Below are 22,654 nucleotides of genomic sequence, written 5' to 3' on the forward strand. Positions count from 1 at the left end.
CTACTAATAAATTTATTTGTAAAAATGTCCAGTTATTGAGAGACTCAATCTTACTATGAGTTTTGAACATCTTACCAGTTTAAAAACTTTGTATATTGTTATAGTGTAATATTTTGTATGACATACATTAAAATTTTCCCATGAATGTAAACAGTGCCATCTTCAATTTTGGAAAATATTGTATTTGGTATGTTGCAATTTGTGGAGAATGTTAAGCTTCGTTTTAGTACCTGTGAATTTTCCAGTGTTTGATTTCATGTTTTTGTGGGCTACAGTTGAATTGTTTTCTATAAAAAGAATTTTTTGTATTAACTGCTGTTTGTGTTTACTGGTCCTAGGGTTGATATGCTCAGCTATTTACCATGAATGACACAGTATTATAGCAATCAATGATCAAATATACAGGCAAGTGTTATGTTGTTTTGGCATCCAATTCATGCAGTTAATATATCGGGCAATGTAGATAGTATGATATTGATGATGTTGTCTGTATTTTCTGGCAAGGATTGAGTTTGAAACTATTACCTATAGGATAGGCCTATGAGTTGTTTTAGTTCAGTGCCTACGATTTCAGTAGTTGCTTCATCATGAACTTAAAATATCTTGGTAATGATGTTAATGAAAAAACATTGGCTACAACTTCACTGTAATGAGATCAATATTCATACTAATTAATAGCAGCTTAGCTTTCTTCAAAGGTGCAAATTTGATGCTCATAGTATGATAAATTGTCGAATTCTTTTCAGGTTGCAAGGTTTTAAGTAGCATGGAGTAAGTAATGTTACTTTAGTTTGATGAGTAAATAGGTTATCATTTTAGATTTTTTCAATGCAAATTTACGAACCTTGAGTCTTGAGATTTTGAAATGATCTGAGGGCATGGATATTTAGCCACTGCTGTCCAGTTATTGTTGAATTCTCAGTTTAATTTGTTGTTGAATCCAGTTAGGCCTGTATATATATATACATATTTTTGTGCCACAAGAAAATTATTTCAATTTGATGGTTTATTAAGTGTAAAGTTAATTCAGCCTTGTTTTGCTGCCTGTGTTTTTATAGTACACTGCCAAGTTGATGAATGTTTTTTGAATTTGGTGACTTATTTCAATTTGATGGTTTATTTAGTTTAAAGTTAATTCAGCCTTGTTTTGCTGCCTGTGTTTTTGTACACTGCCAAGTTGATGATTGTGGAGTTCTTAGACTACACTATCTCAGAGGTTGTGAGTAATATTGTGTTTTTCACAATATGTTTGCAAAGGCAAAATTTGGGCAAAGTTTGGAAAATTTGGGCAAATTTTGTTCGCCCCCCCAAAATTTTTTACTCTCCTACGGCTATGCCCCTTTGTGCCAGCTGCTGTTGAATTACTACATTCTACATCCATTCAGCGATCATGCCATCAGCGCAGCACACTTCATGGAAGATACTTGGAATCAATGGTTTTATACCCCACGCGCCCTCCCTGGTATGGACCTGCCTTGGCCGACTTGGGTCAAGCTCAACAGAATCCGAACCGGAGTCGGTCGCTTCCATTCCAACATGCACAAGTTGGGTTTGGCTCCCTCATCGGCCTGCAAATGCGCGCGAAGGAACAAACTGCTGACCATGTCGTTCTCGAATGTCCCATCTACAAGGCACCAAATGGAACGAATGGTATAGCAACGATAGACGAAGCTACACTCACCTGGCTCTTCACCACCTGCCCTGAAATTTGATCTAGTCTCAAACGAAAGAAGATCACTTATTCCGCGTTTTATCACCTTTTTCCTTCTTCCCAAAAGTAGTTGCGCCTTTTTTGTATGACGTTAGATCATCTGATGACGTCACTGATCAAGGCGGCCAGCCGGCCAATTCTATAGGAGCACCAATGTTCAGTTCAGTTGTTTTTTTATTTCTGACCATCATATCAAAACAATACACATCAACATAGCAAAGGTCAAGAAAAAGGTAGAAGCGACAAAACGCGAACGTTAAAACGTGCTTGTGATCGAAGTAAGTTATTGAGTTGAAAAAAATTTGGCACGGTCGCAACACCTTCAGAAAAATTTAAGATATAAAGGGGAAATAAAAAAATAAAAAAATGTTACAAAACAAATAAACATATATAGGCTATAACTTTATTAGCCTACATAACTTTAGCTGATATATTGAAGATTTGTATGGACAGTTGCTATGAAGATCGGCCATGGTGCGAACATGAATATAGCGTCAGTCAGAGGCTAGCCTATGTTTAGAATGTACAATTGTACAGTATATTGTATAATGTATATAATATGGTAAGAATAGCCACTGCGTTTTTTAAAATTACCAAAAATTATTCTGCCAGGATGACGGTGGTTGAATAGGCTGCTTACCTTGACTGCTCACATCAATTTATTGTATAGCCTACGTTAGTTATAATTCTACGAAATGGTTTTTTTATCTGCAAGGATATATGCTCTTGGGCTTCGAAAGATAACAGAAAAAATATCTACTCCAATGCGAGGTTTGATGCCTGGGAATAATCCTGTTATTCGAACTAAACAGTTCCTTGAACAAGGGATAGTGCTTCGAGACTCTATCAAGATAATGATGATTAACTATGGAGATTATGAACACAGCCGGACATTTCATGAAGGTGCAAGGTAAACTAATTATTATTTTTATTGTTACACTAAAAAATATTTTACTTAGTATCTTTACAGTACAATAGCCTAATCTCCCATTTAAGTGTGCAAGTTGATCTTGTCTGTTTGTGCGAACTTACTTGCTGGTGCGGTGTATTTTTTCATTTTGTCTGCTTTTGAAACGGGTGGCCTGTAAAAGCAATAGACCTTTTCATATCACATCTGCGCCAAAGCAGCAAACTTGTATATAATTACAAATATTTGTGCCAGGTTGCTGATTGGAATTTGTACCCACATTAGCCTACGTAGCGCTTGCATGAGACAGGTGTCACATAAAGTTATTAGGGATCTTTAAAAACGTTTTTTTTAATCTTTTTTTGTTTTATATTTGTTTCATTTGCTTTTTTCGTTGTTTTATACTGTTTCCAATCATTTCATACATTTTTCAAGTAACAACTGTTTTCATCATAACAAAGAACTGCAAAAGAAAGTATTGAATTATAGCTGCTGAATCAGTTCGATGCAGTTTTGACCAGGTTTTTTAAGTCAGAAGTGTGGTTGCATATTCAGCAAATAGTACCAATGAACCATCCAACTTCAAGTAACATGATGAGGATGAGGCCTGTTTGGTCTCAGCGTGACCATGCTATCAACCTCTTAGTTGTTACTTGTCTTAATTTATTTTATTACTTTGTTTAATTCTTTCATTCCTGTAATTTTTTTCATTGCATTGCTTGTTATGATGAGTAATATGGAGTATTGTGATGTTCTTTAAAATCTAATTGATGAATCTACAGTCTAGCCGACTGATACAGGTTAACTTATCGATAAATAAAATAGACAGCACCACACTAAATTGACAAATTCTAGTTTTTTTAATTAAGAACTTGAATTTGTGCCAATTTTATTTTGAGAAACTGCCTCGCTCAAACAAAATGATAACTGAAAATTACACAGCACAACGGGTCAAGTATTTCAGAGGTAAAATTAATTGATTGTTCAGACAAGGACTCAGGCAGATTACTTGACCCGTTGTGCTGTGTAATTTTCAGTTATCATTTTGTTTGAGCGAGGCAGTTTCTCAAATGTTTAGATTTGACCATATTTTTGCTGTGATACTATATGATTCTTTAGCATTTCTTTTAATAATGTATTTTTTCTTATAGGCTTGAAAAGGGCTATATGACTAGCCGAAAACGTTCACTTGTTGTTTTTTGTTTTTATAATGTTAAATGTAGTGTTGTTGCTTAGTTATGTCTGTTTATGGTTTAAAAGAGTTACCTCTCTACCCAAATTGTAATTTTATTTTGATACGCTATATCATATATACTCCTTTTGATTACCGGTACTTCATCACATTATGTATACACTATACACTTATACAGTAGAACTCGGTTAATCCGGATTCGGTTAATCCGGATCTTCGCCTAATCCGGATAAAACTGGAAGTACAAATGATTTCTTAAGTAATCTTCTTCTTGAGAAACAGCTTTGGATTATCCGGATTATGTAATCCGGATCTTCGCCTATTCCGGACAAAAGTTGCGCTTTCTCTGTCGCTTTATCTGGATTTGCCTGTGATTACTTTGTTTGACTGTGATTTTTTGTAAGTTTTCCATAGAGACTCATCTTCGGTATATAACTGTTTTCAAAAGTTTTGAGTAACTACAGATTATTCCGACACGCATGTCTGAAGATGTAACTTTTGCCAGTGTGTTTTTGCCAGGGTTGAAAAAAACCCGTTTTTTTTTTAAAAAAAACTCGGGTTTTTTTGGGTTTTATTTACAAAAGATGCAAAAAAGGTAGATTCATGCTTATTTCTCCTCAAATACTACTTTTTATCAATGAAGTGCCTCTCACTTACAGTACATGCTGGCATAACTCAATAAAATAATGCACTAGGGCTGTTTAAGTATAAGGCCTTCTTGCATAAATGAGTTTTAGTGTACGGTAGTACAAAGTGGCATTACTTGATTTTTGTGAACAGAAATATCCACTGTGTTTTCCATTTATCCTTGGAAATTTCCTTCACAATCATATCCTTTAGTCCTAATTTGAAGTTTATTTTAGGTACATTGTAGTACTTTGGTTCATTTTTTCAATTTTCTGATAAAAATTGGACATATACGATGCTCTGGGTTTTTTATGGGTTTTTTTGTTTTTTTTAAGCGGGTTTTTTGAAAAAAAACCACCCGGTTTTTTTTGTTTTGGGTAAAATACCGACAACCCTGGTTCTTGCGTTGCACGCAGAGTCTACAAATACATTCATTTTACATGCAGACTGCATTTTAAAAGAACTCTATCACTGGGTCGCTAATGTGGTGATTGCGCGTCTCGGAATTGGCAGATGACCACACTAATGCGTTCAGTTTCGGTGATTTTTACCGATACCGGTACCCTTCTATATGGGTAACGTCAGGCTTGATAGAACCGAAGCAGGACATTAAGGCGCGAACAAAACGGCGCGAGACAAAACGGCGCAGAAAAAACGGCGCAGAGACAAAATGGCGCAGAGGCAAAACCGTGCAGAGGTAAAACAGCAAACTCAGAACATTTTCCTTATTTTTTTCTTTGCCAGAGTCAATGTAATAAGCAAAGACCTTTTTCCTTATTTTTTTTTCCTTTTTCTTATTTTTGCTCACTTCAAGTTCATTTGGGAAGTAAAGACCACATTTGGTCGGGGAGCACTTTGAAACAACGTAAATTTGTTTGCAATAAGTTCAAAGATTATGTCGCATCATTTTCAAGACAAAATACGGCGCGATTAATATTCCCGCATCACACTTTGCGTTCTGTCTCTCACACTAACAACCGTGACGGCTTATCAACCGCCAAGAAACTATTTATTTTGTAATTATCCAGCTGGCAAAAGTGCGACCACAGTGCTTAGACGTAGGGATGGGCAAAATAGAATACCGAATATAGAATAACCGGTTGTGAAGCCTAACCGGTTTCAAAATCCATGTGAAATCGGATAATTGAAACCGCTTTAACGATCGACTCCGTACCGCTCCGTCTGGTCGCAACGAATTCGCTGCAGCGAAAGTAGAATTGTTTATCGATTTAGTGCAATCCGGCATAGGAAAAACGTACGAGTTTCGTTGCTCGCATTAAAGAGATCTTTCTTGTCAAGCGCAATATTTTTGTGTAACTGCCACATCTGCTTCAGAGAGATGGTTTTCAAGTGCAGGTTTAACTGCCACTAGTGTTGGGCAATATTGAAAAAAACAAAACAATACGATATTTGAAAAATACTCGATATTTCGATACTTATGTTCTAATTAAGAAAAGAGTTTCTCAGTCTTTGAAATTAGCGTCGGCAATAAAAATGCCGAGGCCACATGAGCGCTTGTAAGGTTAGGGTTAGACATTCCTTCCAGTCGTTATGCCACAGCCATAGATTTGCTCCTTATAGTCAACACCCTGATGGAGCTCTGCAAAAGAGGCGTGTGAATGGGTATCAAAGCACGAAAGCCGCAAAACATGGACGCTTCATTGCGAACGACGAAGACAGTGTAGATTTACAGCCAAGCGATGAGCCTCTTGATGTGTCCGCTTCCAGTGATGACGCGACAACCTCGTGCTCCGATACAGCATCTGATGATTCCGATTCTGACAACTAGTTCTTTATCAAACAGACTTTGTGTTGCTCGCAGTATCCCAATTAAGCCGAAACTATGTTAGTGCATACGTAAATAGAGGCAATCTTCTTGCAGGGAGCTATTAATTTGTTACCGGTACCTGGTTGAGCAATTAACATTATTTTATGATAATTTAACGTCGCTAGATGTTGAATTAATGTAAAACAAACGTAAATTTCTTTTTGGGCATTGTTGTTACGCAATATATCCCACCGGGAAAATGAAATCGATTTGTGCTGACTCGAACGTTGAATCAACCCAAAATTAACTTCTCCTCCCCGTGAGTTATTCAACGTGAATTACCGTAACAGCGTGCGTATCGCGTTGCTCGTTTTATCGCTACTTTTGGCATTATTACATCACAACAAATCGAACAGTGCGGTCGTGATGGACTACTCTGGTATATTTTTCGCTTTGGTACAATTTTTTTCGTAATAAACGTTCAAAACAATTGCCGAGACAATTTCAACTTTTGCCGTTTGGCCTCGGCAACGTTTTTATAAGGGTTTGCAGTTACGAGTTATTGCCAAACACTAACTGCCACCATGATGAGATCCCGTTTGACTGGTGAACATTTAAAAAGCCTAAATTTGTTACACTGCAATAAGCAATTTTTGTGATGTTCATTGTTTTTGTAAACGCATAAAAATTATTAAAATGTGTCGATAGTAAAAACGGTCAATTAATTATTCTAGAATAGATATCTGTATTCTCTATTCGCTTTCAGTATTCTAGAATATTCTAGAATAGCTAATTATTCTATTTTGCCCATCCCTACTTAGACGTGAAAATTGTTTGTTTTGAAAGGTGTGAAGATCGGAAACAACTGTTTGCTTACTTCACAAACTCATTCAACTAAACAACTGTTTGCTTGACATTGGCACTGAATTTTTCTTACTGCATGGTAGTTTCTCTTTACAATAATGTTATTTCGTGCTTCCCAAATGAACTTGAAGTGAGCAACGCGTTTGAATCAAAACTATTATTGATCAACTATAGCGCTTGAGTTAAGTATTTTCAAAAGAAAAAAAATAAGGAAAAAGGTCTTTGCTTGTTACATTGACTCTGGCAAGGAAAAAAATAAGGAAAAGGTTCTGAGCTTGTTACGTTGACTTAGGCGCCGTTTTGTCTGCGCCGTTTTGCCTCTAGTGTTGGGCGATATTGAAAAAAACAAAACGATACGATATTTGAAAAAATACTCGATATTTCGATACTTTTCGATATTTTTGTTCTAATTAAGAAAAGAGTTTCCCAGTCTTCGAAATTAATATCGGCAATTGCCGAGATGATTGCCGACGCAGATGCATGAATGGCGCATTAGCGTCGGCAATAAAAATACTGAGGCCACACGAGCGCTTGTAAGGTTAGGGTTATAAATTCCTCCCAGGCAGGCCCGTAGCCAGCCGGAGGCCAGGGGGTCTTGCCCCCCCGAAAAAAATTTTGCCCCCCCCTGGCAAAATCCCAACATTCTCGAGCAACAGCTACAATTATAATGAATTAATTTTTTGGCCCTCCCTAAAAAAAGTTCGCCCCCCCTTGCTCTGCGGTCTGGCTACGGCCCTGCTCCTAGTCGTTATGCCACAGATTTGCTCTTTATAGTCAACACCCGATGGAGCTCTGCGAAAGAGGCGTGTGGGTGGGTATCAAAGCACGAAAACCGCAAAACGTGGACACTTCATTGCGAACGGCAAAGACGGTGTAGATTTACAGCCAAGCGATGAGCCTCTTGATGTGTCCGATTCCAGTGATGACGCGACAACCTCATCCTCCGGTACAACATCTGATGATTCCGATTTTGACATCTAGTTCTTCATCAAACAGACTTTGTGTTGCTCGCAGTATCCCAATTGTGCCGAAATTATGTTAGTGCATACGTAAATCGAGGCAATCTTCTCGCAGGGAGCTATTAATTTGTTACCGGTACTTAGTTGAGCAATTCACGTTATTTTATGATAATTCAACGTCGCTAGATGTCCAATTAATGTAAAACAAACGTAAAATTCTTATTGGGCATTGTTGTTACGCAATACACCCGCCGGGAAAATTAAATCGATTTGTGCTGACTCTAACATTAAATCAACCCAAAATTAACGTACTTTTCCTCCCCATGAGTTATTCAACGTGAATTACCGCAACAGCGTGCGTAATCGTGTTGTTCGCTTTATTGCTACTTTCACAGCAATTGCCGAAACGTTCACAGCAATTGCCGAGGCAATTTCAACTTTTGCCGTTTGGCCTCGGCAACATTTTTGTAGGGGTTTGCAGTTACGAGTTAGGGCTGTAATAGTTAAAATATCGAACGATATTGAAATAAATATCGATATTGAAAAGATATCGTATCGTATCGAAAATTCGATATATCGCCCAACACTATTTGCCTCTGCGCCATTTTGTCTCTGTGCCGTTTTGCCTCTGCGCCGTTTTGTCTCGCGCCGTTTTGTTCGCGCCTTAATGTCGTGGACCGTGATAGAACCGTCATCGGTTAATCTGGATCTTCGCCTAATCCGGGTGGAATCGCTGGTCAAATCAAATCCGGATTAACCGAGTTCTACTGTATATCCTTTTGGATCATTGGTTAAGTTAAAAGAAGATTTTAATAAAAAAGTTTAGTAACAAAATTGTATTTTGGTGACTTATTGATGTCTTAATTATTTCCGAACAAATATTTCAGAGTTCTAAGCAAAAGTACAAATTTTGTTTCAACATTTCCAAAAAAATGATATTTAAGCTTACCGGTATTTAATGCAAAATTTAGGCTAATCAAATTTGATTCATGCCGATATCTAGTTATGTTTAGTTTTGCTGTTACATTGTGAACATCTGAAAGGCAAAACGTCTTTATGTTATTACGGATATTATTACATTATTTCCTCCAATTATTATTTCCATTTTCTATCAAGCTTGGCTAGATAATACGAGAAAATGAAAATCTACATTTTCACAATTTCACTGGTTAAATTTATTGCAATCTTTTATGGATCTATTGAAATCAGTTTCAGTGAGATGGTTGGTGCTGCATAATTAAGCTTGTCAATGCGTGCACCTGTTTGTTACTGAAAAAACTTTCTAACAAAATAGGCTGCATCTGCATTTAATTTATTCAATGCCATTGGAAACAATACTGAGAAATCTAGACTTTGCTAGGATTCTAAATAATCTTGCTTTTTTGCCATAGCATAGTTACTGGTTAACTTTGGTCTGCACAAAGTAAGATACAAGAACTGGGTGAAAAATATCAAATGCTATTGTTCTGTGTTTTCATCATCTGAATGCCTAAGTGGAACTGCAAGAATTCTACATATCTCCTGCACCAATTGCTCTCACCAGAATTGTAGTGAAATAAAATGCCCACTCTTGCTGGACCCACACTACTTATGCCCACGCTGTAAGGGCACAGCAAGACTTACTGATGGTAGGCCAGTAAGTGAGATTAAGGTTGAAGGTGGCACACTTGATATGGTAGCTGACTTTTGCTACCTTGGAGAATGGAGATGCTATGTCTTCTGAAGGGGTGTGAACTTGCAGCCAACGCGGTGCAAGTCACCCTGGTAAACGTTTAAAGAATTTCTTCCTGTCCTGACAAGCAAGCATCTTCTTGCTGCAATCAGAGGTCATGTTTTTTTCCACATGTGTGAGAAGTGTCATGCTCTGTGGCTCTGAAACGTGGGCAACACCAGCAAGCATCTACAATCTACAACGTAATGACAGAGCGATAGTAAGATGGACCTGCCTGAGTGCCTGGTCAAGCCTGAAAACAACATCTAGTTTGAAACTCTTTTATCCAGGCTTAAAATAAAAGACGTTTGACGTTGGTGAAGTCCTCCAATTGGGCTGAATGAAATGGCTTGGGCACCTTGAGCGCAGCACTAGTTGAATCTCTCAGGTCAGATGAGTCAACTTTGCAGCACAGCGGGGTCAAGGTAGACCAAAACTTTTTTGGAAGAACTTGTTAAGCATGACCTTTTAGCCCTGAACATGGACTCTGTCAACCCAATGGACTGTGAGGTGTGGTGAGGAAGACTTTGTCCTCAAAAGACAGGCCACATCCTCAACATGAGGATTAATTCATGGCAGGCCTGTAGAAGCAAAATTGGTTGATGTTGATGATAAAAAACACAACTAGTTAACCCTGATGGTTCAGGTCCAAGCAGGGTTATAGTGGGTAGCTAACCGGGTTGGATGGACTACTGCTCCAATTTGAGAAAGCTTTAAAACTTCAAGAAATATCTTGTGGTAACACCAGTGATGAAACAAACCTTTTGCTCAAAACTTTGAAAAGTGTTATTTTCAACAACTAATCAAGTAAATACTGCAGAGTTTAGGTATTTTTCGGGATTGTTGTCTTTTCTAGCATTTGTTTTGTTGCAACTATTGCTAACTAAAAAGAAAAAAACATCGAATTCTTGTTAACATTTTGCAGGCTTAGCAACCAGCAACTCACTGCCTAAGAGCATATTGCCTAATAATCAACTTATTTTTAAAATAATAAACAAATTCTGCAAACTTTTTTTTCAACTATTTTTACAAGATAAAACCTGTTTTTTACCAAAAAGCTTGTTTTTACCCATAAAAACGTGGGGTCTGCTACTATTCGGTGAGTCTGATTCAGTGAGTTCCTAACCTCTAACCCCTAACCCTAACTCCTAACCCCTAACCCTAAAACGGCAATGATAATTAGGCCAAGGTACCCGATAATTAAAAAAAAAATTGAAAAAATCCCCCGTTAAGGGATCGGACTCACCGAATCGGACTCACCGAATCGGGCCATTCCGAAAAACGTGTGCGGGCTTTGTTTTATTAAAAAACCTGGATTTTTTACAAACCTGGGTCCCAGCCTATAAAGAAAATGAAGGATGAAACGAATCAGAAAAATGCAGTATAAGAATAACTTCTCACTTGTGCACACAATCAGGTAGCCTATTCAGCTTGTTAGCTCAGTTGACTTCAGTGCTGAGTGTGAAGATTGTAATGAATCTGATTGTGTGAAGTGTGAAGATTGTAATTGAGCCTGATTTCACTGCCTGTAACTATGAAGATGGGTTCATAAAAAGTCTGCTCGATTTGGTTTCTTTCTGCATTATGTTTTACATCTTCATGTGGGGATCCACGTCTTTTAGGTGCACATAGTGAGGTGCCTGCCAAATAGGTGGCGCCATAATACGTAGGTAGAGATGTACCGATACCAATATTTTGGCCGATACCGATACCGATATCACTTTTTTAGGCCGATACCGATACTGATATCGATATTTTGGCCGATACTTTGGTGTTACAAAAAGAAGTAATTTTGGTATTTGCAAGGAAATATATCAAATGTTAAGTTTTACCTTATATGCATAAAACTATTAAAAAAAGATTTGAATTGGCATAATTTATTAAAGATTCAAGAAACCAATCTCAACCGCATTGTTGTGTCATAATAGTAGGTTTTAGTAATGAAAGGCCACCGTAATTGAGGATAGGGGTATAAAGGAAGAAACATTACATCATAATTTGGGTTTCTAAAAAATTAATAAAGTGTTTGCGTAAACTCTCCAAATAGGCTATCATAATTGATAATAAGATGTAAAATGTAAACCAAGTGATTTTTGTAGTCGTACAAAAACTATTCGACAAGTAATGTGCAACCTAAGGGCGCTTGTCGTTTGGTTGAAAAGCTTTTGCCAGGCCAAGACTACCCAGGTAGCAAAAATGTACAATTCTCCATCGCTCCCACCCCGCCAAACGCTCAAAAAACCTGTGCAACTCGGCTGCCCCCAGCAAGCCGGCTTCACCAGTCGGCGATTTAACTTTCACCCTTAGCTGCAACAAACTCACCAAGCCCAAACAATGTCATGGCAGAATAAGTAGGCCCAAAAAGAAAGCAATGAGACCACAAATCCTCACCAAACCAATCAAAATGGTCTTGTTGCGCCCAAGATGACAACCTTATTGTGAAGAAAGGAGCGTCCCCCCCCGGCCACCAGCACAAGGCTGAGCACTCACCAGCACAGCGAGCTGCCGCGACCCCCCAACCACAACGGTGCAGCTTCCACACTAGCCATTTCAATTCTTGTCGATGTCAATTCTTGCTACAAAACGGCTGCCGAGAAACATATAGTTGATTGGATGGTCTAAATGGCTAGCGTAGAAGCTACACCATTATGGCCAGCAAATCGCAACAGCCCGCCGCACCAGTGAGCGCCCAGCCCCATGCCAACAGCAGGGAAGGACACTCCCACCCCCACAATGAGGCCGCCATCCCAGGCGCAACAAGACCACTTATTGATTAGTTCACTGAGGATTCCAGTCCCACCGCCCCCACCCAATCCGCCACGACATTGTTCAAGCCTGGTGAGTCCACCATAATGAAAGGCGGAAACCAAATCACAAACTGACAGAACCAGCCCACCAAAAACAACCAAGCCACACGGGTCCCTCAAACGTCCAGCAACGCAAAAACGATGCAAAACTACACATTTCCGCCACCTGGGTAGTCTTGGCCTGGTTTTATCCTCTGCTGAGAGTAAAAAAGAAACACAAATGATAATTTTTTTAAAAAAAGGGGCGATTACTTTAAACCCGTATCAACGTAAAGTCAATCGGGGATCCGCGTAAAGCAGATACAAAAGCATCAAAAATTTGAGGAAAATATGAACACTATAATATAAACGACGACCTTTTAGAGTACATGCATAAAAGTGAGACAAAGTCCAATTTGAAATTCTTTTGTTGCATTTTTCCAATTAGAAATTCTTATGTTGCATCATCATCATCATAATCCATCGTCGGTTTGTTCCCCACTAGTGGGGGTGGCCGATTGTTTTCGCGCAGCAATTGTTCTAATCCCTTCTCTGCATATCGCGCGATTTTGGGTATTTAACCCTCTTCAGTACAACTTTTATCAACAGCATAGTACAGTAAAATTTACACCAGTTCTCTTTAAAAAAATGACTAAAAATGTTATTTGGTTGCTAAGAAACAAATTAGTCCACGAGCAGTAATAATGACAATTTTTATGCAAATTATGAAGGTAATTAGGTCATAGGCTAAAGTGACAAACTATAGTTGCAACAATAAAAAGGATCATGTAATTGTAACAGGAGGCTGGCTTGACTGGTCCCAGGCTTTGGCGTATGTCAGCTTGACTGACCCCATTGTTTGTTGTTTACATTTAAATACTTCGCCGAATGCTTAATATTCTCGTACTTTTTATTGTTGGAACTATAGTTTGTCACTTTAGCCTATGACCTAATTACCTTCATAATTTGCATAAAAATTGTCATTATTACTGCTCGTGGACTAATTTGTTTCTTAGCAACCAAATAACATTTTTAGTCATTTTTTTAAGTGAACTGGTGTAAATTTTACTGTACTATGCTGTTGATAAAAGTTGTACTGAAGAGGGTTAAATACCCGAAATCGCGCGATATGCAACATAAGAATTTCTAATTGGAAAAATGCAACAAAAGAATTTCAAATTGGACTTTGTCTCACTTTTATGCATGTACTCTAAAAGGTCGTCGTTTATATTATAGTGTTCATATTTTTCACAAATGATAAATATTGGAGAAATCGAGTCTCCTTCACAACTTAAGAATCGAACAACACAAAACTGCTGAAACAAAACGTTTTGTTTGAGTGAAAGAATTACTGTAAGCAAACAATGCCAAAAGATGCGCGCATGAAGTCATGGGAGTGTGAGGTATCAAAAATTTGAACAGGTTGTTATTTTTCTACTTCAATGTGACGTTGGTTATATACTACTTTAAAAAATCTATATCTTTGCTTCTGCAGAAAATCCGCAGCAAACGTCTTTTTTTTTACATGTTTTGTATCGGTCACAGTATCGGCCAAATTTTGCCGATACCGATGCCGATACCGATACTCAAAAAATGGCCGATATCACCGATGCCGATACCGATATATCGGTACATCTCTATACGTAGGTATGGCGAACTGTAGCGCTCGGTCATTTAGGACGTTAGGTGCCATTCGATGTATCAAATTACGCTCGTAATCATTTATGAGAAATGGTTGATTGTATGCATCAGTTCTCCTTGCTGTGTTGCAAAGTGAATTGCAGTCAGAAACATATTAGTGTGCAGTGCCTGACTATGCAAGATTGCAAGTACACCCAAGAGCACACTTAGCAAGTACGTACTACGTACGCTTTGTTAATTACGAAGTGTCACCCCACTGTTTGCACTATTACTATCAAGCACCTAATGAAATAGACTTTTCTGGGTTTAGCACCTAAATGACCGGGCGCCGTACCTAAGTGTCCTGATTAGGGTGACCCAAAAAAATAAATTTTAAACTTTTTTTTGTTTAGACCTCTGCAAGTCTGCATTGTGGTCCAAAATGACACCTTGCCAAGTTTTGTTGACATTGATCCACATTTGACTCCCTAGCAGTGGGTCGGCCCGGTACTGGTCAAAATCGGCTAAATCTCAGCAACCGGTAGGCCTAGAATGCTCAAACTTGGCTTTGAAGAAGCAGAATGCATCGTTTCCTATCTAACTTGCAAAGGGTTTTGGGGTCTAAAACATTTAGTTTATGAAAAAAATGCAAAAAATACATTTTTGACCAAATATGGCCCCCATAAACTTGTAATGTTCAACTTATAGTATAATATACAACACTAATAACACAAAATTTAAAATGCAAGCAACTTTTGTTTAATCATAGACAAGTTTTATTATTTTTACACTTTGATTTACCTCTTAACTCTCAACCCCTGACTACTGTAATTACCCATTAAATAAATAAAGACAATTTTTTTGTTTTTCATATTAGTTTACCACTTAATATTTCTTAAACATGATTTTGTGGTTGTGTCCATCTTTTTGGTGGACAATGATTTCTTGGCCATATCTCCAACTTTAGAACGGTAAGCATGAGTCACTTTGATTGCTTTGTCTAACTCTTTCTCACTTCAGTGACCACTGACCATGCCCAAAACTCTCTCCCCAACATCATTTGTAGCAGGCATGTTCTGTAGCAGAGCTTTGAATGATAAAAACTCCTCCATATGGTGCCAAGATCTGGGACTTTCATGAATCAAACATGCAAACGCAAACTTGAGCAAAACTCTAAAGAGTTTAAAAGAGTCTGGTTCGATCGGCAAGTCTGGCAAGCGAGTGGAGTTTTGAATAGAAGGCATTTGAATTAAGCTCTTTCCATTTGAACTAAACCCAATCTATTTGAATAAAACTGGTTTTGTTTTGCATTAATATTATATATTTGTCTACAATTGTACATTTATTGTCATGTTTTGTTGCAGAAAAATTGTGTCATTGAACTTTTCACAATTTCAATACAAGAATCCTGATGTTCAAATTTTATGTGTTAAGAATGTAACACCAACTCCATTCATCACTTTTTATTTAGGTATGAAAACTATTTGATGGTTTATGTGTATACTGTATAGTATAATACTGTGTATATTGCATATTTTGTGAATAGTAGGCCATACACTTGACCTTTCGTTTTTTTGGGCTAAGAGATGCAGGAATAGGTCTGGATAACATGTGTATTTCAAATAATAGGATAACATAATGTATTTCAAATAAAATCTGTATTTTTAGGTATGGCAGCCTGTTGACAAGAATGCTGAAAATTGTGTGTTTTAAACTAATTGTTTTAAACTAATTTAAAAAAATTGTGTGTTTAAAAATGATTTCTGATCACAAACATCATAAAAAATGTGCAATTGTGCATGAGCTTATAGGAAATACTCAATCTAAACCCCTACCCCAAATCAAGCCGAATACCTCCTCCAATACGCTAGAAGTGGATAATTTTTTTTGTCCCTTTATGGCATGAAATGGTTAAAGGCATGGAATGATTGAAATCTCTTGGGAAATTACGTCAAGCGTATGGAATTTTCGGCTGTTTGGACTCAAAATATATTTATTATTTAAAATTTAATATGTTTTTATTACTGAAATCCAAATTAACAAGGTCCTAAAGACGAAGGCTGAAAGTTCTTTGTATAAGATTCATTTTACCTTTTGGCCCATTTTTGTTCTCAATTTTTTTACTATTGTGTTTGTGCGCATAGTATACATAGTATGTATCGTTTTAATAAGATGGATTTGCCACTGATATGTCGACCGTGGAGGTGACTGTGTTATGACTTTGCTTTGTGTTATAAACTGCTACGTTGCAAAATTAGTAGCTCAGTTTTTCGAATTTTCCGAATAGTAGCAGACCCATCAAAACATAACATAATTACAAGCCACTAATCTCCTTTATTTTGCCGGCGACCAGGCATGGCGGCCATGGCCTATCAGAGCTTCTTCCCGGCAGCCAAATTCTTGCACTCGGCAGCCAAAATAAAAAAATACGTTAAAAAATCATGTTTTTAAAAATCCGTTAATTCATGTTTTTGCGTTCATTCAGGTGAAAAGATAAGAGAACAACGCTAACAAGACCCTAAAACATATTTGAAGAGCCCAGTTCCAAAACCGCTTAGGCGCCACTTTTACCAAAATTGAGTTAAGAGTGTCATTACGTAGAGTATTACCATAGGTACCTACTATCCATTCCTTTTTTTCCAAAACATTCTCTTTCTGCTTCAAATTCGACACTAAATATTGCGTTTTCTTCCAAAACCGCTTACGCGCCATCACACTTTGTTTCCAAAACCACTTGTATCCACAATTAACCAATCATATTAAGCCATTGTATCACGTGACATATCGCTGATTGTTAAACCGTTTTCGTCATCGTTTCGTGATAAGCAGCAGTGTTACCATTTGGTAAATTTCACTACCAAATTCGAGATTTGGCAGAATTTTACGTTGTTTGGCAGTAAAATTTTGAGTTGGCAGAATTTTGGAAAACATTTTTGGTGAGTTGACAGTCAGTCTCTGGTCAGTTTGGAAAAATTTGAAATGTGTTTGGTAGTTTGAAGCATCTACTATCTGGCAACACTGATAAGCAGTGTTGTAGGCTTGCAGCCTATTGTTGCAGTTACCAACGGTGCTTAATAGCCTACTTGAGCTTTATAACTGTGTTTTTTTGCTTTGTTTAAAGTGGATTTGGGTTGTGGTGATGAATTAGTGGTGGTCAGCTTGGAAAAATGGTTTCAAAAATTGGTTTCTTTCATTCTGGCAATTTTTATTCTCCAGTTTATTTCCAAAACCGCTTATATCCACATTTCTAATTTTATAAAAAGGCGATTCTAAGCATTCTAATATTCCTTAGATCTGGACAAACGTCATGGCTCAATTCAGTAAGTAGTTATACATCGTCAGAAATCAAAAGCGCATTACATTTACCAAGCGAAACTGTCATAAACGTTTTTCGTGGTTTTCTCGAAATCACCGAAAGTGGATGTAAGCGGTTTTGGAAACAAGCTCTTCATTTGTAGTTGTATTTAAACACACTGCTAGTCTTCAAGGTTTTATAGGTCCACGCTCAGACTTTTGCAAACTTTTATCAGCAGTATTTCTCGTCAGCGTGTGAAAAACTTTGCTTTGCTTGTGAAAAAAACTTGCGAATACGAGTGAAGAGAAAAAGTGTCACGTACAAACGCGGGTGAAGAAAAAAAATTGAAATACAAACGCTAGTGGAGAAATGTTGGCAGGTAATTAAACATGGGATTCACGACTTTATGCCGCGGTCCGAATGACGCGAACACGAATGACGCTATCCCTAGGCCGCAAGGGCCGAATGCCGTGAGACTTAGTTGTTTCTTACGAAAATTAATTACTTTTTTAAATACGGTAGTAATTTCGTTTTTCATGGTAGCAATTTTAATATTCATTTTTTACAAAAATTGTTGTTTGCACTTAACTGAATAAAGACTTGGTTATTTGTCACTAAAACGAGTTGTTATTTTTTTAATACGGCAGTGATTTCATTTGCCACACTTAGCATTTTCATTTTTTACACAAACAAAAATTGTTTTCTTGAACTTAACAAAATAAGGATGAAGGTGCCACTAATTGAGCTTTGAAATTTTAATCAAATTAAACAAAAGTATATTAATCAACTGATTCAACAAAATTTCACAGCAATAACGCCTGACAAAACATAAACTCAACAGACAGCATTCAAGACAGCAGCCTCAAGCCAAACAAAAGAGTCATAGCACATGACTAGGGAATTGTGTTCCAAACTGTTTTTTTTCGCTCGCTGAGTCTTTTCAGTCATTTGTCCGAAATGACTTGAAAATATTCGGTCATTTTTTATTTATTTCGGTCATTTTTTCTGAAGAAAATATTTCCTTTCAAGTAGCTGATACGAACCAAAATTTGCACTTCCTGACTAGCTACAACATTAAGTTTCGCTGAGAAACGTTGTTTTTTTCGGACATTTTGACCGAACTGACTATACTTTTTTCGGACATTTTGCTAAAAAATTGGTCAATGACCGATAAATAACCGAAAAAAAAACCCAGGTTCCAAAAGCTATTGCGAATCGCTAATACCACAGTGAACTCGCAGCATCAGGCTAAAACAGGTTGTTAGTATCTACATTGTGAAGTAAACAACGATCATGCTGATAATGAAACTCAATCCATTGAATAATATATTGCATTTTGGCGACAATTTTTTTATAGGTGGCTGTATTGTTATTAGAGCACATCTTAGATCTGGCTCAACTATTTGCTTATTTCTGGCCTTGTCAAAAAGGTCGTTTATAAATCGAGATATCTCTGTCATTTGAAAGTGACTGTTTCCTCTTCTTCGGTATTTTTTTCAAAAGTTTAAATTGTTGTCTCGACTTTCAGAAAACGGAGAACAATTTTACGTTGATGTCGAAGGAAAAAGTCAAATCGAAATTTTAACACATTTGCAAAGAGTAGCTGGCAAACCAAGGTAAGTTTTTCTACCTCACTTCTTTGTCTTGGCATACTGTCCATTTTTTCTAGCCTTAAAAGGGGGATATCTCTATACGGCAAATAAAGTGTTGTTTGTTGATCAGCACATAATACAGCTGCCCTAAAAGCGGAACAAATGGAAAGAACGTACAACCGGAAGAAGCAATAGGCCTAACACAAAACCAATCTTCAATGAGAATAAATCCCCTGGACATGAAATATGCCCCACCTACCGATCATTTATCTTCAAATTGAAAAGATCATTTGAAATCATTTATCACAAAGATTTTTCATTTATCATCTTTAAAATTCATGAACAAATCTCAGTTCAGTGGAGCTTAGTGTTTAAACTAATTATGGACAATTTTTCACTCCTGTTAAACTCGAAGAACAAATCGTTGTCGCTGGATTTCATTATACAGTATGTACGATTGTACGTGCATGGTTGCATGCTTGCACCACCTTAAGGTATCAATGTTTTCCCTGACTAAACTGAGACACATCTATACAGCAATGAGTCTTTGACCTTGTCACTAACTTACTGAAAACACTGCATATCATAAACACGGGGAAACTTGCTTCGACCGCTACCCCACTTTAAACAATTTTCATTTTTTGAAACCACTAATCTAGTGTTTTACTTTTAACAACAGCTTGATCATTATTGCATCCATTGTCAAATACTACCGACTCTTATGAAAAACGGCATTTCACTTTAAAATATTTGCTACTTTAAAAAGTTTATTTTTATCTTAAAATCCAGTTGATAAGTTCAATTTGGCTCAAATTTTCTAGTTATTGTGAAGACTGCAGCGCTACCGTACAGGTTTTTACCCCGTTCAACATTGTACCCTGCTTTACATTTAATTTGTTTGGCTTCTACAACTTACTTGAACAAACAACCACGTTTTCAGACTGTCGAAACTCCATTATGATTTTCGAGCCGACTTAGTTCAGCCCTTTAATAGATATTATTTTTTGCAGTCGGCTGCCGTTATACATAACCTAATTAAGCGTTTCTCTATTGAATTTAATTCTGTGGTGATTTGCAGAGAATTGATTGCGCAGCAAACCAGAGCAATAGAAGACAATCCTGCCAACTTCGGACAGAATCACAAGCGGAAGTGTATATGCATCTGTGAGGGTCAGGTCGAGTGCTCATCCAGCCGTGAAGTGTTAGCAAACGACGCCCGGGTTGCTGTTTGTGCGAAAAACAGAAATCCGAATCCGAAGAAATATCCTTTTGGACTCGAAGATGACAGTTAGTTGTTTAAGTAACAACACGAAAGTTCTTCGACAGCGTCTGCGCTACTTGACACAATAGGCCGGTGCTTCAGTGGGGTACCGTACCCAAAACTTTTTATGATGCTACAAAACATGTGCGTTGTAGTATGCACACTTAAAGAACGTAGTCACCCGAAGCCTTGGAAGGCGATCGCCCCCTGAAAATTTAATCTTATCCCCAAATAAGTACGGTTTTACATAAGATACAAGTTTTTGTCTTACAAAATAAACCAGAAAGTTGCTAGCAGTGGTTGGCTTACACATATCTATGAGTTTCGATTTCCTACCCAATGTCATCACCTTTTGTCGTAGTTCAATTTTGTCAAGGAAAATGCATTGTTAACTTTGAATGAGTTATGTTTGATTGTTTGCGTACTTAAAACGTATGGCCTGTTGGAACTAACAGCAATTCATCGCACTCACAATTGATGCTCTCGCATAGCCGAACGGGACCAAAACATTTTAAGAAGGCAAAGCAAAAGTTTTCCAAATTAAGCAATTTTACTGAAATTGCCCAAATATGCATCGAAACAGCTTTTGACTGAGCTTAAGTATAAATGCAAACAAGGCCATTGTGAAACTGGCGGTTGTGCCCTGGCCAATAGAAATTCTGCACTTCACATTGGCCCTCTGTTTTATGCATGGCTACCTAATGGCTACTGAGATTTTTGTAGAAAGCCTCTTTGCAGATGCAAAAGAATAATTCCGGTCACTGACATGAAGTATTTTTACAAGTAATTGTTAAGAAGTATTTTTATGTTTACCAAAAATGTTAATAGCAGAGCTGATATGTTATCAAGTTTGTCTAAAAACGGGTTTTCAATATTTCTTATGGTTAACATAAAACGAATTAGAATAAAAATCTATATTGTGGTTTGCGTTTGGAGTCAATATTCCCAAATTATATGGAGCAGGAATGGATTCGCAATTCGGAGTGGACCAGAAGTAGCCTACAGAGTTTGCGGCTTTGTTTCGGCAAAGACACTTAGGCCTAATGGTAGCCTATCAGCTGACTCGAAGACTAAGCTATATATCTCTTTGCTGCTTCTTGTTCTGTTTTATTTGTAATCACCACACAACCTGAAATTGCTAACATTTTTCCAATTGGTAAACATTTTTAAATTTAGTTTTTTGTATTTATTTTACTTTAGGGAACGTTCAAATATTACGTAACGCTTTTTTTCCGAATTTTTGACCCCCCTCCCCCATGTAACGCCAACGTAACGCTTTTTTTAATCCCCCCCTCCCCCATGTAACGCTTTTTCACTACGAATTCAGCACAAAAAACTACCATTCCGTACTCCAAAGCGTTACGTAACGTTTTGCTTGAACCCCCTTCCCCCCGATGTGACGCTAACGTAACGCTTTGCATAAACCCCCCCCTCCCCCTCGAAGGCGTTACGTAATATTTGAACGTTCCCTTAGCCTATGTTTTTATGTTTACGAAACACCGCTTGTCTGCAGGAGCATAGCCGTACGAGCAGGGGGGGCAGCCGCCCCCCCTGTTGTTTCAAAACGTCGCGAATCCGGGCAAAATCTTAAAATTATTAGGGCAAAAATTGCTATATAAAAAGCTACAAAATTGCATGAATTAAGAAAAACTATAAATTAATATCTTTTACCTATCAAACTAAGTACAGCCTCTTATTTGCACAAGAAATGTGCCGCAAAATTTTCATTTGGCACACCCGTACTGATGTATTGTATTGCATGGTGATCAAACTATAGTATGAAATGCATTTAACCAACTGCATCATGTCAATTTGGGCAGCCACCAAAATATGTCTCTAATACTTTTGTGAAACTGCCCAAATCAAAACACAAAATTTGCTATATAGCTAATTTTATTAATTTTCACAAATACATCGTGTTGATTTGGGCAGCTAAAAACATGAAATTATTTGATGAAACTGATTAGTCTGTCTGTTTATGCAACTGCCCAAATTAGCGTGAGGCAGTTTACCCAAAATGAACAAATTCATTAATTTTTCCCATTTACATAACTGTATCGTTTAGATTAAGGCAACAAAAAATATGAAATTATCTGATCATAGTCTATTTATAAAACTGCCCAAATTGGCATGATGCAGTTGCCTCGCATCAAAATGTACAAAGTCTTTAATTTTTTTCATAATATCCATAAATGCATCATCTTGATTTGGGCAACTACAAAATATGAATTTATATAAATCTGGTGAATATCTGGTGCCTACCGGTACTTTTACAAAACAATTCGGGTGAGGAGGTCACAGTACTTTTTCAACCATAAATGGACATAGCTAAGCAACACCACCACAACATTTAACAAAAAC

General features: G+C 37.3%; 1 protein-coding gene across 1 annotated transcript; it reads left to right on the forward strand.

Moving 5' to 3' along the window:
- Positions 1–2,327: 2,327 nt before the first annotated feature.
- On the forward strand, positions 2,328–21,215 carry LOC145764898 (small ribosomal subunit protein mS25-like). Its single transcript, XM_082576592.1, has 4 exons — positions 2,328–2,621; positions 15,510–15,616; positions 18,969–19,056; positions 20,111–21,215. Exons 1-4 carry the CDS (start codon positions 2,407–2,409, stop codon positions 20,322–20,324), a joined length of 624 nt encoding a protein of 207 aa, XP_082432718.1. The 5' UTR covers positions 2,328–2,406; the 3' UTR covers positions 20,325–21,215.
- The last annotated feature ends 1,439 nt before the right edge of the window (positions 21,216–22,654 follow it).

Source organism: Aplidium turbinatum, chromosome 2 (assembly GCF_918807975.1).
Source record: "Aplidium turbinatum chromosome 2, kaAplTurb1.1, whole genome shotgun sequence".
NCBI lineage: Eukaryota > Metazoa > Chordata > Ascidiacea > Aplousobranchia > Polyclinidae > Aplidium > Aplidium turbinatum.